We start from the raw sequence: 14,678 nt of genomic DNA on the forward strand, positions 1-14,678 counted from the left end.
CTGTGACCCGGCCAGAGGCGAGTCAGATCCTAACGACAGATGCCTCAGACAAAGCTTGGGGAGCTCATCTAAATGGAAAATGGATACAAGACACGTGGCCTGCCAGACTACAACATCTACATATCAACTTGAAGGAGATGTTAGCAGTCCAATTTGCATTAATAGCTTTCAAGGATTTACTTCTTCCAGGGCAGGTGTTGATTCTAACAGACAACACAACTGTCATGTGGTACATCAACAAGCAAGGGGGAACACATTCTTATCCTCTATGCAGGCAAGCAATGATTTTGTGGGAGACGGCTCTCAGTTTACAGCTAAATCTTCAGGCAAGGTTTCTGCCGGGAGCACAGAACTCCTTAGCAGATGTGTTGAGCAGACGAATTATGGATCCCCACGAGTGGAAATTGGATCCTCATGTATTTCAGAAATTGACAGTGTCATGGGGAACTCCAGACATAGATCTGTTCGCTTCTCCACTAAACTACCAGCTGCCAAAGTTTTGCACAAAAAGGTTTCATCCCACAGCCTGGAAAGTGGATGCTCTTTCTTTCAATTGGAACAATCTACATGTGTATGCCTTTCCACCTCTGCCTCTCCTCCCAAAGGTAGGTCAGACAGGACAAGCCAAAGATGATTTTAATAGCTCCAGATTGGCCTCGACAGCACTGGTACCCATTACTGAGAAGTCTGGTACGGGAGCCTCCATGGCCTCTGCCTTCGATTCCACACCTGCTGTCTCAGGAGAACAGTCATTTACTCAATGTCAAACTTCACTCTCTTCACCTAACAGCCTGGCATATTCTGTTTTGAACCCTGGAGGGTCTCAACTTCCACAGCAAGTTTTGAATGTTATTTTGGAAGCCAGAAGGCCTAGTACAAGGAAAGTGTACTCAGATAAATGGAAGAGATTTTTATTTTGGAGTGCAGCAAAGGAATTTGATGTTTCTGAGCCTAATTTAAGTGTGGCTCTTCAATATCTTACTGAGTTACTGGACAAAGGTTTGTCCTTCTCTTCTATTAAGGTTCATGCTGCAGCAATTTCTGCTCACTATGACTGTGACCCACCATTGTTTTCTCATCCTTTGTTCAAACAATTTCTTAGAGGGGCAAAGAATATAAGACCCCCACGTAGAGCTCCTACTCCTGCTTGGGATCTCAATTTTGTGTTGGAGAAACTCACTCTACAACCTTTTGAGCCTGCAGCTACTGCCGAGTTGAAATATTTGTCATGGAAGACTGCTTTTTTGTTGGCCATTACCTCTGCAAGAAGGGTTTCTGAATTACAGGCCCTTATGGCAGTTGAGCCTTTCTTAATTTTCCATAAGGATAGGGTATCTTTGCGTACTAATCCTTCCTTTATGCCTAAAGTGGTTTCTAGTGTGGCTTTAAACCAAACTATTCATTTGCCTACTTTTTATGCAAATCCCCAAAATAAAGGGGAAAAGATTTTGCACACTTTAGATGTACACAGGCAGTTGCGATATTATTTGAGCAGAACTAAAGGGTTCAGGCAGTCTCAGCAGTTATTTGTTTCTTTTGCTTTGAGTTCTCAGGGCAAGCCTGTGTCAAAACAAACTATTTCTAAGTGGATTGGGTTTTGCATTGCTTTCTGTTATTCCCATCATGGTAAGGAGATTCCAGCTGGGATTAGGCCTCATTCCACTAGGGCTACTGCCACTTGACAGCTTTTTAAGGGGTGGCAACTAAAGATATTTTGGAGGCAGCTACTTGGAGTTCAGTGCATACTTTCTCTAAGCATTATCACCTTCCACTTTACTCTAAATCTAGGGCTGGTTTTGCCACTGCTATTTTACAGGGCATTTTGGCAGCTCCTGCTGCTTTATAGTTTTGCCATCCTCCCTTACCTCTGCTTTGGGATTCTACCCAAGTGTAAGGACTGCAGCAATGTGAGATGAAGAACATAGTACAGTTTTGTACCTACCATAAATGTAGATGTTCGAAGATCCACATTGCTGCAGTCCAATTTACCCTCCCTCCTTCCCCTCTGTAGTTAGAGGCGGTTGTGTGGGTTGGGTTGTAAATATTGTGTTTATTGTATATATTGTACATATTATTAGTGCAAGGGTGGTTGGTTGGTTGTTTGCTGTCTTTTGGTTTTGACCTTTCTTTTGGGGTCTTCTGACATCTGGGGCAAGAAAAGACTGAGGATATGACGTCGGTCATGCGCATTTATACCCTGATGTCCTGATGTCAGTCTAATGCGCCTTGACCGACGTCAGCCTTATACTTTGTTATTCGGGCCGACCGAGGACAGGGGACTACCCAAGTGTAAGGACTGCAGCAATGTGGATCTTCGAACATCTACATTTATGGTAGGTACAAAACTGTACTTTATGATGGATAAAGTGGGAAAAGGTTTCTCTTCAAGAGAAACCTTGACGAGTGGATGGGTAACAGAAAATACACCCCTGGGATCACTTCATTGGCTCTTCTTAACAGAGGCTCAGTTAATTAATCATTGGGGTGGAGAAAGCTGACACACTCTGGCTAGGCTTATAAATGCCCTCGGGCAGATAGCCTAGTACCTACCTATACATGGAAACTGTAAATTTAAGCAAGAACAGATACTACAGATAAATATTTATAATAAATATATTCTAAAAGGATGATAAAGCAAATAGAGTGGGAGGTACAAAGAATAAGTAATGAAACACAACTACACAAAGAAAATAACATTAAAAGTTAGAAAATAAAGGAAAATATTGCCAGTATACAAGTCTTTGTTTAGACCACACCATGAGCACTTTGTGCAGTTCTGCAGGCTATATATGGAAAAGCACTTCAAAACTGTTGGATGAAGTCCAGATTAAAGCTGTTACAAATTTTTGTGGGATGGAGTAGAAGGCATATGACTAGATGTTAGAGGAGCTAAAGGTTTTCTCATCTGAGCCCATAAAAAGTGTTAGGGGGGGTATCATACTCATGTCAGGGAGATGTGAAGGGATTATTTTGAGCAGGAAGGACAGAAGGGAAGGGCCTGATGCAGCAGGTTTGGGGGCTAACTGTTCCCTGGTTCTCCAAAATATTTTTTTTTCACAGAGAAAGTTGTAGATCTGTGGAAGGAACTTCCAAAATAAGTGGTGTAAAAGGAATCTGCATTCAAGACAGCATGTGACAGGTAGGTAAAGGTAAAATTAGGGATGAGGAAAAGTAGAACAATAAGACAATTAAAAACTGGTTGGAAAGACTTGTCTACTTTCACCATAAAGCAAATATGCAGTGTGATAGCTTTCCAGATATGCTGGCGTAAGTTGCATGTTTTACAAAAAGAAATAAGGGTGGTGTATAGTGTGGTCATAAATGTGGATTAGGGGTATTAAACCAAGTTTTTACCCAGCTTCTTTTCATATTATGCACACTTTTTTCTTTGTCTCAAAATTTGTTATCTGGAAAAAATGTAAAGTATTAACTATACTGGTTAATTAAGATGAATAAAAGAAATGTTGAGGATTATAGTATCAAAGGAAAATCTTTTTAATGGAGATTGAAGATAGAATGTACCCCAGAAAGAAGTTATTAAAAATGTAATAGATGAACATTACTGGATAAATGCATGGTATTCCCAACAAACCAGACAAAAATCTTTGCACCTCCAAAATACCATTTATGCTGCATTAAAGGAGTGCCAGTTGATGCCATGGTTGTTGCAGCAGCCACAAGAAAGGAACTAGGTGTTCATCGTGTTACCCTGCTGCAGTCATCATACTTGGGTTATCCTGCCGTCAGGCGGTCCCGCAGTCGGCCTGAGTTCCAAAGTCTTGGTGCGGCATCTGTCGCTTCTTCTCTGACATCAGTGCGCCAGGGGTATACAAGAGGCATCCGACGGCATTTTCTTCAGTCTTTCTTGCCGCGTGGTGCCCGAAGCAGAAGCAGTTTGCAAGTGCCGGTCGGCCGACACCTGAGATTTTCTAATCTAATTTCAGTCCGAAGTCTTAAGTACCCCATTGGGGAACCTTTTCTTGCCTCAGTCCGATGTCAGAAAAAGTTAACAATTGCATTTCTTGTGGGAAGCAAATACCTCATAAGGACTTCCATTCTTATTGTATTCCTTGCCTAGGCCCAGACCACGACATCACAGGTTGTCGGTTTTGTGCTAGGTTTAATAAACGAACTATCAAATGCCGTTTTGACTTCGCACGACATTACTTTGGTAGAAAATTTAATTATATCATGCCGTCGGAGCAGCCGACGACCGGCATGCATAAAAAAAAACGTAAGGATAAGGACAGGCAGCCTAGGAACAAGCCAGATTCCAAGGCCTCTCCTGGGCCTGTCGCCGGTTCTCCGGTTTTCAGTGAGGCGCCTACGCAGCCCCTGACAACCGCAGAATTGGAACCCCAGACAGCTGCGGATTCTCAAGCGGAGTGTACTAGGCCATCGTAGCCATCTTCTTTAGGCCCTTCTGACACCGGAGCAGAAATATCCCGGTGCAGTAGAAACACCTTCGGTTGCAGAAGGTGTCTTCAGACCGACTACACTCACCATTAAATCTTATGCTAAGATTAAAACTCCATTACAGCCAAAAAAGCCTGTACATCAGTCTACAGTTCAAGGCCCCATGCCTAAGAAACAGATGCTTAAGATGGCTGAAGATTTGATTACCCTAATTAGGGGTTCCCATCTCCCTCCAGATAAAAGACCAAGACAAGAGGAGGATTATGCTTCCTCTGACCAGGTTTCAGTTTCCTCGGGTTCTTCTGAGGAACAGGATTACACTTTTCCCCCTTATGAAGACTCTGATGCTGAAGAACTCTATTCCCTCAGCATCTCCCGAAACTTTACATACCATGAGGGAACATTTCCACTGGGAAGGCCAGGACTACTCTGATTCTATGAAAAGGTTCCAGTAGTTCCTTTTACTACCCCAGCACAGACCACTTGCTATCCCTCCAGTTTTAGACATTGTGGATGATGTTTACTTGAAGTCTAGTCTAAATCCAGACTCTCTACCTCCTGCTCCAGCCAAACCAGGCAGGTACTACAAAGTACCTGACTCACACAAATTCCTTTATAAAAGCCCTGTGGCTGACCCAGAAACAATTTCCCAGGGTCCCAAAGGGGCTAAAGCTTCTATGGCTAAAAATCCTGTACCCTTTGAAAGGGATTCCAGAGCCCTAGATAGATGGGGTAAGAAGATATACACCTCAGCTACTCTGGCTATGAGAACATTAAATTGTCAGTTTCACATGCTGAAATATCAGCAATTCCTAATGTCTCAAAACAAAAAAATGAGCACACATTCTGAACAGTCTGAATTCAAGGAAATGCAGGATCTGTTGCATGCAGCTGAACAGGAGGGCAAACATACTTTACAATGTGGATTTGATTCATTGGAAGCTTCCTGTAGAGCAGCTGTTACTGGCTCTGTTATACGTAGACATGCTTGGTTAAAAGAACAAACCCTGCCTGATCGTGTTAAAGCAAAATTATTGGATGCACCTTTACAGCAGGATGTATTATTTGGTGTCAAAGCAGAACAGGTTTTAAAGAAAACCGTGGATAAGGCAAAGTCTATGCAGATGGTCAAGGATGTTTTACAGGTACAACCCCCTCGTTTCAGCAGAAATTGGCCAACAAAAAACTGGCCCTTTCCAGCTTTGGACAGATCACAGAGGGGCAAATAGACGCCCAAGGAGCAGAGGTCAGTCACAAGGCCCTTACAAACCTCGCCAATGGGGTACTGCTACCCAGAAAGGAGGAGAAGACAGGCCCCAAGCTACAGAAGACGAACACAATGACTCAATCCTCAAACTACCAAGCAAATCTCTCTTGGCAGCTCCCTTGGGAGGAAAATTAGCACTTTTTGCAGGCAACTGGCACATCATCACAAAAGACAAATTGGTCCTAAACATGGTCTCACAAGGATACAGATTCCACTTTCATACCTTGCCAAGGATAAAAGGAATGCCAAACCTGTCACCAAATCAATGGGCAGAGGCACAAAAACAAATTACAGCTTTCATGGATATGAGAGCCATTCAACAGGTACCTACACAGATGCAAGGACAAGGATTTTACTCAAGACTCTTTCTAGTCCCAAGAAAAGACGAAGCATGGAGACCCATTCTGGATCTTTCAGTTCTGAACACCTATCTACAAGTACCAAAATTCAAGATGCCAACACTACAGCAGCTTCTTCCCATGCTGGGCAAGAATGCTTGGCTAGTAACGTTGGACCTCAAGGAGGCATACCTGCATGTCCCTATCAGACAAAATTGCAGAAGATACCTCCGCTTCATTGCAGGTTCAACCCATTATCAATTCTCTGCACTGCCCTTTGGCTTATCTACTGCGCTCAGGGTCTTCACAGAATGCCTGGCACCAGTAATTGCATACTGCAGACAAAGAGGAATTCAAATATACCCATACCTGGACGACTGCCTTATTCAAGCAGAAAGCAAGGACATTCTTTTAAAGCATCTGGCATTTATCAAACACCTAAGTTGCCTAGGGTACACAGTAAACGAAAAGAAATCAAAACTAGTGCCCTCACAAAACATAATATTCCTGGGTGCCAGCTTGAATACAATGGCCCAGATGGCTTATCTCACGCCAGACAAGCAACAACAGCTGACTCAGTACTTCAAAACAATGGCAACAAAGACCCATCTCCCTGCAAGAAAAATTCTGCAGGCCTTGGGTTTCATGGCATCTTGCATACTACTAATACCATTTGCAAAACTGCATATGAGGAAATTACAGTGGTACCTGAAAAGCGTATGGACTCAGCACAGCCACAGCTTGGAAACAATGATACCACTCATTCCCTGCCTCCAACAGGAGTTTCTGTGGTGGGCACAGGCATGTCACCTCAGCAAGGGTCAGCCTTTCACCTTACCCACAGCCAGGCAAACTATGACAACAGATGCATCGGACTATGCCTGGGGAGCGCACATGGCAGGACAGTGCATTCAGGGCAAATGGACTACAGATCAAAGACATCTGCATATCAATCAAAAAGAAATGCTAGCAGTACAGAATGCCCTAACAGCTTTCAAGGACCTCTTACACCCAGGACAACTAATAATAAAGACAGACAATACCACAGTAATGTGGTACATAAACAAGCAAGGGGGCACACATTCCTACCCTCTGTGCAGGCAAGCAATGACCTTGTGGAACACAGCACTATCTTTCCAAGTTCAATTACAAGCACAATTCCTGCCAGGAAAGAAAAACACATTGGCAGACGACCTAAGCAGAAACATCATGGATCCCCACGAGTGGAAACTAGATCCACAAGTATTTGCAATGATAACTCAAAAATGGGGACGCCCAGACACAGATCTGTTTGCCAACCCTAAAAACTACCAACTTCAAAAATTTTGCACAAGGACATTCCATCCACAAGCTTGGAAAGTGGACGCCCTCTCATTCAGTTGGAAAACATTAACAGTGTATGCCTTTCCTCCACTGCGTCTTCTAGCAAAGGTACTGCTGAAAGTCAGATTAGAGAGGCCACAAATGATACTCATTGCACCAGACTGGCCACTCCAGCACTGGTATCCAATTCTAAGGAACATGGCCCACGGCCCACCATGGATTTTACCACAAATGCCACATCTGCTCACCCAGCGAGACAATCAGATTCTACACAGCCAGTTCAAGACTTTAAACCTGGCTGCATGGCAAAACAACCAGCCAACACCTCTATCCAAAGCTGTTATGGATGTCATTCTGGAGGCCAGGAGGCCCAGCACCAGGAAAACCTACTCAGACAAATGGAAAAGATTTTGCACCTGGAACCAGGCTAAAGGCCAAAATCCCCTTGATCCAAACATTCCTCAGATTCTACAATATTTAACTGAGATGTTGCACAAAGGACATTCCTTTTCATCTATTAATATCCATGCCTCAGCAATTTCAGCTCATTACAACACGGATCCTCCTTTTTTTTCACATCCACTCCTAAGACAGTACCTCAGAGGGGCTAAGAACATGTAAGACCACCCAGGAGAGCACCAACACCTACTTGGGATCTCAACTTTGTTCTGGAAAAGCTTACACTGCCGCCCTTTGAACCAGCTTTTCCAGCTGATTTAAAATTTATTTCATGGAAAACTGCCCTGCTACTAGCAATAACTTCAGCTAGAAGAGTCTGAGCTACAGGCACTAATGGCAGTGGAGCCCTTTCCTCATTGTTCATCAAGACAGAGTCTCTCTACGAACTAACACTTCCTTTATGCCAAAGGTGGTATCCAGTGTGGCCCTAAACCAAACCATTCATTTGCCCACCTTTTTCCCCCAAATCCCCAGAACAAAGGAGAAAGACTCCTGCACTCTTTGGATATTCACAGGCAATTACATTACTACTTGGATAAAACTAAGGCTTTCAGAAAATCTGACCAGCTCTTTGTAGTCTATGCTGCAGGATCACAAGGAAAAGCTATCTCAAAACAGTCCATTTCAAAATGGATAGGACATTGCATACGTTTCTGCTACATGCATCATGGGAAACCGGTACCTGCTAACATTAGGTCCCACTCCACCAGGGCTACAGCTACATCAGCAGCCTTTCTCAGGGGGATGCCAACCAAGGATATTCTGGAAGCTGCAACTTGGAGTTCAGTGCACACCTTCACCAAACACTATCACTTACCTCTATATTCTAAGACTAGAGCTGGTTTTACCACTGCAGTTTTGCAGGGCCTACTAGCTTCTTCTAACCCTGTTTAACTCCACCACCCATCATTAGCTTTGGGATTCAACCCAAGTGTGATGACTGCAGCAGGGTAACACGATGAACATAGTACAGTTTTGTACCTGCCATAAATGTAGATGTTAGTGTTCACCCTGCTGCAGTCCAGGTTACCCTCCCTCCATCCCCTCTGAACTAGCTGGACTTATCTATACCATTCTATCCTATACAACCTCTGTGGTGTATTTGCTTGTGCCTGAAGGTTATTGTTTTATTTTTATATGTAAATTTTTGTATAGCAATATATATATATATATATATATATATATATATATATATATATATATATATATATATATATATATATATATATTGCCTACCTATTGGGGGCACCTGACATCTGGGGCAAGAAAAACTGAAGAAAATGGTGTTGGATGCCTCTTGTATACCCCTGGCACACTGACGTCCGGGAAGAAGCGACAGCAACCGACGCCGGACCAAGAATTTGGAACTCAGGCCGACTGCGGGACCACCTGACGGCAGGATAACCCAAGTGTGATGACTGCAGCAGGGTGAACACTCGTACATCTGCATTTATGGTAGGTACAAAACTGTACTTCTGTCCACTCCCCTAACAGGTAGTCTAGAGCACTGAACAAGTTTGAAAAGTGTGTCTGCATCAGCGACCTTCACTTTAAGGTCACTGAATTATTTGGCATATTTTACCAGACTTCAAAGAAATTTGATCAAGGAGCTTACCAAATCTTTGTCATTGTCCATGTCCACCAAGGAAGGTAATACCATTTCCTTGCAGCTAGCTACCTTTCAATCAGTATCTAATTCTTCCATGAGGTTAATCTCTCATGTAGTGGAAGGTATGTCATGGGCGGCAGGTTCAGACATTTCCATTAGGAGATGTGCTTGAATGCACTTGTGTGACTTTATGGAGCCATTTAAGTCATTTTCATCCACATACCATTTGATGGAACCTCACTATTTGGCTCCAAAGTAAGATACTCTCCAGATGTGAACAAGAAGGAAAGACCGTATCTGCTGTGAGGGTATGTTTTTCTACTCAAAGTTAATTTTCTAGGAACCAATAAGGTGGTAGAAAGATGTGGTTGAAGAATTCCCTGGCTCCCTTTCAGGAATCCTGTGGAGATAGTTCCTCCAGGGGCAAAGGGTGCGGAGGATATTACACCATTTTCCCAATCACCTCCAGCAGTTTCTGTAGTGATAAAAAAAGCTGCTAGAAAAAAAATCATCCAAGAGGTCCTCTGGATTCTGATTCTTTTTGGTGCCAAAAAAGACCGGTGACTTCTGACCAGTTTTGGATCTCAATAGACTAAATCAGTTGTTCAGTATACAAAGTTCCTTAAGGTCACAGTACAGTCAATTCTACCATTTCTGCACAAGTACGACTGGATGTGCTCAGTAGAACTTCAAGATGCGTACTATCACATCAGAGTGAACAGGCACCCCAGAAGGCAACTACACTTTTGACTGGGAGCCAGTCATTGTCACTTCAGAGCATTGCCTTTTGGTCTTGCCACAGCCATCATGGTGTTCATTAAATGCATGGCATTTATAGCAAATCACCTGAGACTGCTGGGATTCCACGTTTCCATATCTAAACTGGCTCCTCACTGCTCCAACTAGGCATTAACTGATTCAGACAAGGAACTACTTGTACCCACGCGGCTGAGGTGACCGTCTTTTACAAAAAAAACTCAACTCATACTGTCTCAAGTGTTTGGAATTTATCAGTGCTGATCTGAATACAACCACCCAAATAGTTTCTCATCCTCTTTCTCAAATTGAAGCCATTCAGTTCCAGGTCAAGAAGATGTAAAATTCTTCCTTTCCAGCATGTCTGATACTTCAAGCTTTGGGATCCGTGGCATCGGCATTCACCCTTGTACTGCTTGCCAGGTTCCATATGAGAATCCTTCAATGGATACTCACCATTCAGTGGTCTATTTTCTAATACCCATTATCCATGCCAATCAAAATTACTCAAGCGTGCAAGAATTATCTTCTATAGTGGACCCACTCCAATCAACTCCACAAAGGCTGTCTTTTTGTTCTCCCTCAACCCAAGGCCACAGTGATTATGGATGTCTCTCAGCTCTGGTGGGATGGGGGCATTTTCTGGGAAGGACAGTTCAAGGTACATGGTCTCCCAAGATGCACATCTGTTCTGGAGATGAGAGCTGTCCTCCTAGTGTTGTAGGCCTTTCAAGACACTCTCCCGATAGGTAATATTGCAATCCAGTTGGACAGTATGTCAGTAGTCTGGTACATCAACAAAATGGAGGGGGGGGGGCCTTCCCCTCTTTGTCAAGAAGCTATGAGATTATGGGAGTGGGTGATCTCTTCCAGTTGCTTTCTGATAACCGTGCACATCCTGGGGAAGTCCAGTGTAACTGCAGACAAGTTAAGCAGCTCCATGTTGATGCGTCATGAGCGATCTGTCAAGTATCAACGTGGTGGAGAGAATATTCCATCATTGGGGCCAACCATGCTGTAATCTATGCGCCTCTTCCTTTAACAACAAATGCAGCAGGTTCTTTCCTTGATCTGCCCACTGTAGGAGTCCCCAAGAGATGCTGTATTTCATGCTTGGCCACCCCAGTCTCCTTTACGCTTATTCCCCATTACCCCTCATTCCAAAATTTTTGCAAAAAGCATTTCAGTTGAAGAGCACTGTTATTCTCATTGCCCCTTACTAGTCTCATCAGATTTGGTTTCCCTTTCTCTGGCCTCATTTTCTACATCTACCATTGATTCGGAGTCCAACTCCAGACATCCTGTCTCATCAGACAGGCATGACTCACCCAGACTTAACAGGATTCAAGTTGACCACATGGTTTTTCCAGTTCTGTTGACTGATCCAGGCTCTCCTCCCCAGTCGCATTTTATTATCTTCCCATAAAGCTTCCACCAGAAAGATTTACCCCTGTGGGACTCAACTCATGACTGGTCAGCTACTTTCACATTGTGGGTTTTACCAGTTTGCAACCCACCTAGTGATATATAGGTTGATGCCTAGCTTAGTGAGTTTTTCTATGATTCCTGAGTGGGGAATGGTATCAAAGGCCTTGGCCAGGTCAAGGTAGGCTGTATGAACCACTTTGCGTTCATCCACAGCTCTGGTGACTGACTCAGTGAAGTTGACCAAGTTGTGCAGGCATGATCTACTCTTCACAAAACCAAACTGAATCAAGTCTGATCCAAACCCAACAGCTGAGGAAGAATGAAAATAGACAGCACAGCTGGAACATTATGGTGACTGCATATCTTTTTATTGTGGCCATATTGGAGTACTTATTTCAGATTGTTTACACTGAGTTAGGTTATTATCCTGTTAAGTTGCACCAATGGCAGCATGTTCACTTTTTCATCAAGGTGCTATCTCATTGCCTTTGGTCTTGTTGAAAGTTTGTTGAGCCTTTCACTTTGGTACCTTTCTTATCTGCCGCCCTACAGAGGATCCTGTCACTTCTTGAGATTTATACTTTGTGCCACAGAAACTGACTCCCTCTTCCTTTGAACTAGCTGTTAAGGTAGAATTGAAATATGCATCTTGCAAAGTCTTTATTTTTCCTTTCAGATCTTTCTGCCAGAAGATATTTTCAATTGCATGCTTTGTGTCATTCCTCCTACTTGGGCATCCATAAAGATAGTGTCTTTTGATATTAATCCATCATTTATAAACAAGACTGCTATTGTGATGAATCTTTACCATTCCATAAACTTGCTTTTTTTCTTCCCAAATTATTTAGCAAAGATGAATATTTGTTCTTTCTGGTGATGTACACAAGCACTCTAGGATGTTTTTTTTTTTTATGCAGAGCAAATATCCATAGAAAGGACTTAAAAATTGATTTGTAGGGATGTTTACAAGTGGAGTGGGGTACACTGGCAGTAACAGTATGACTGGTCTTATGTAGTCAGTGCGTGTCATCAAGGCATAATGACGTTGTTTGTACTACTGAATTCATGAGTTTGAAAACATCTTGTGAAAGATACAAAAATGCTGATTGATGTAGAGAATAACTCCAGCCGCAGGACCCATGAAGGAGCATCCTCTTCACCGAAGAGCTGATACAACAGATGTCTGTTATCTTCAAGCTAAAGTATTTCTGATGAATCTTATAAAAATGGTAGAATATAGTGAGTATCCCAGAGCAATACAGCAAGCACAATTGTATGAGTGAGTCATGTTTATTAATATGAGCACAATCTGTTCTGTCAGAATGTCTGTACATTCCTGCTGCTGTATTTTATACTGAATTAACCAGCTTAATGTAATCCTTTGAATAACTTCCTAGTGTTGATGCACTGTCAGTGTTCTAATGGTTTTTTTTGTGTTTTTTTTCATAGTTGATGCATAAGCTGAGTGTTGAAGCACCTCCAAAAGTCTTGGTGGAGCGGTACCTTATAGAGATTGCAAAAAACTACAATGTTCCATATGAACCAGATGCTGTTGTTATGGTATGTAATTCAGGAAAAATGAAAGAGTGCTGCTAAATTTCACTTTGTCAAATGTAAAAGTGATGAGTCGTTATTTTAGTACATCTAAGGTCAGCATAGAATTAAAAGCCTAAATCAAAAGATTGAGAATGTGGTGTAAGAGAAAACCAATGTTCAAAAAACAGTCTCGCAGGTACAGCTGGTGCAATCGGCCAAAATGCACAAACTCAAAGCAAAAAGAGAGTCCAGCACCAAACGAGTGAGCAGTATAATTATTGAAGTGGCAACACCAGTAGAATCAGACAGATTTCGGCAAAAATTTTACAGGTGGTCATTAAGATCTGGGGAAAACAATCCACCTAATTTAATGATCCAACTCTTTTCCTTTTTATTAAGAAGAACATGCCAACCTAATTTATTTGTCCTATCTCCCAGAATTTTATCTATTACCATAAAATTAAATCTGGTGGAACTATGTGAAAGAGAGTGTTTGTAAAGAGCATTAGATGGCTGTTTATTCCAAATATCGCTCAGATGTTCAGACATACGTATACGAAGTGGACGAGAAGTTTGACCAATGTAAAAAGCTGAGCAAGAACTTTACTAGATAATTTAACCAATCTGTGCTGCAGTTGGCAAAAATGTTCTAGCATAAACCTTACTAGTGTTCTTGCTTGAAAATTGTTTGGATTTGAGCATGAATTTACAAAAAGAACAATGATTACAAGGAAAGAAACCAATCAGTCTGGTCCGAATGAGTGTCGGTTGTTGACTAGAAGAGCTAGTGCCACTACCATATTTATAATGGTTAAAATAAGATCCAAGAGTACGCCCCCTATGATAAGAAAACTGACACCTTTTCTAGGTGAGAACCTCAGAAAGCTCATCATTCGCTAATAGTATATTCCAAATAATGTCTCTGATCACATTAATATTTCGTCCAGATGTGATGACAAATTTAATGGCACCAATGTCATGATTATATTTATCCCGATATTCCAATAGATCTAACCTGTTTTGTTCCGAAGCCCAATTACTGACAGATATAATGTTGTCATGTCTGTAACCAATAGCCCGAAACCTACAAACCGAGTCTTGCTGATAAAAATCTTAACTATCTGAGGTGGAACAGATGCATTTAATATGTAAAAACTGTGATTTGGGTATGTTTCTAATAATGTGACGTGGATGGGAGGCTGCTGGCAAAAAATAGGTTGTTGTATTGGGGGTATTTCCGAAAAACATGAGAACTAAGCATATCATCAGGATTTCTAATAGTCGCATCTAAAAAGTTTATTTGCTTATAATCGCAGTTGAGTGTAAACTCAATACCCTATTTGCTGTCATTAAGATGTTGGACAAACTCCAATAAATATGCTTTGTCCACTCGCCATACCATTCAAAAGTCATCAAGATATAGTCTCCAAATAAAGATGTTATGAGTACTATCATAAATTAGTTGATCTTCCAGGAACTCCATAAATAAATCTGCATATATGGGTGCAAATAAGGCCTCCATAGCAGTACCTTGTACCTGCCAGTA

General features: G+C 42.1%; 2 protein-coding genes across 3 annotated transcripts in view; one reads left to right on the forward strand and one right to left on the reverse strand.

Annotated features, from left to right (window-relative positions):
• The window catches only part of NIPBL (NIPBL cohesin loading factor), a 4,951,262-nt gene that overhangs the window by 1,901,059 nt on the left and 3,035,525 nt on the right, over positions 1–14,678 (reverse strand). The window lies entirely within an intron of this gene.
• The window catches only part of IST1 (IST1 factor associated with ESCRT-III), a 1,439,276-nt gene that overhangs the window by 1,219,570 nt on the left and 205,028 nt on the right, over positions 1–14,678 (forward strand). For both annotated transcript variants that reach the window (XM_044069956.1, XM_044069957.1), the window contains exon 3: positions 13,046–13,156. In XM_044069956.1, the coding sequence (XP_043925891.1) occupies positions 13,049–13,156 (108 nt within the window). In that variant the 5' untranslated portion in view covers positions 13,046–13,048. The remainder of the gene's footprint in view (positions 1–13,045; positions 13,157–14,678) is intronic.

Source organism: Protopterus annectens, chromosome 1.part0, assembly GCF_019279795.1.
Source record: "Protopterus annectens isolate FY-2018-M chromosome 1.part0, PAN1.0, whole genome shotgun sequence".
Taxonomy (NCBI): domain Eukaryota; kingdom Metazoa; phylum Chordata; order Ceratodontiformes; family Protopteridae; genus Protopterus; species Protopterus annectens.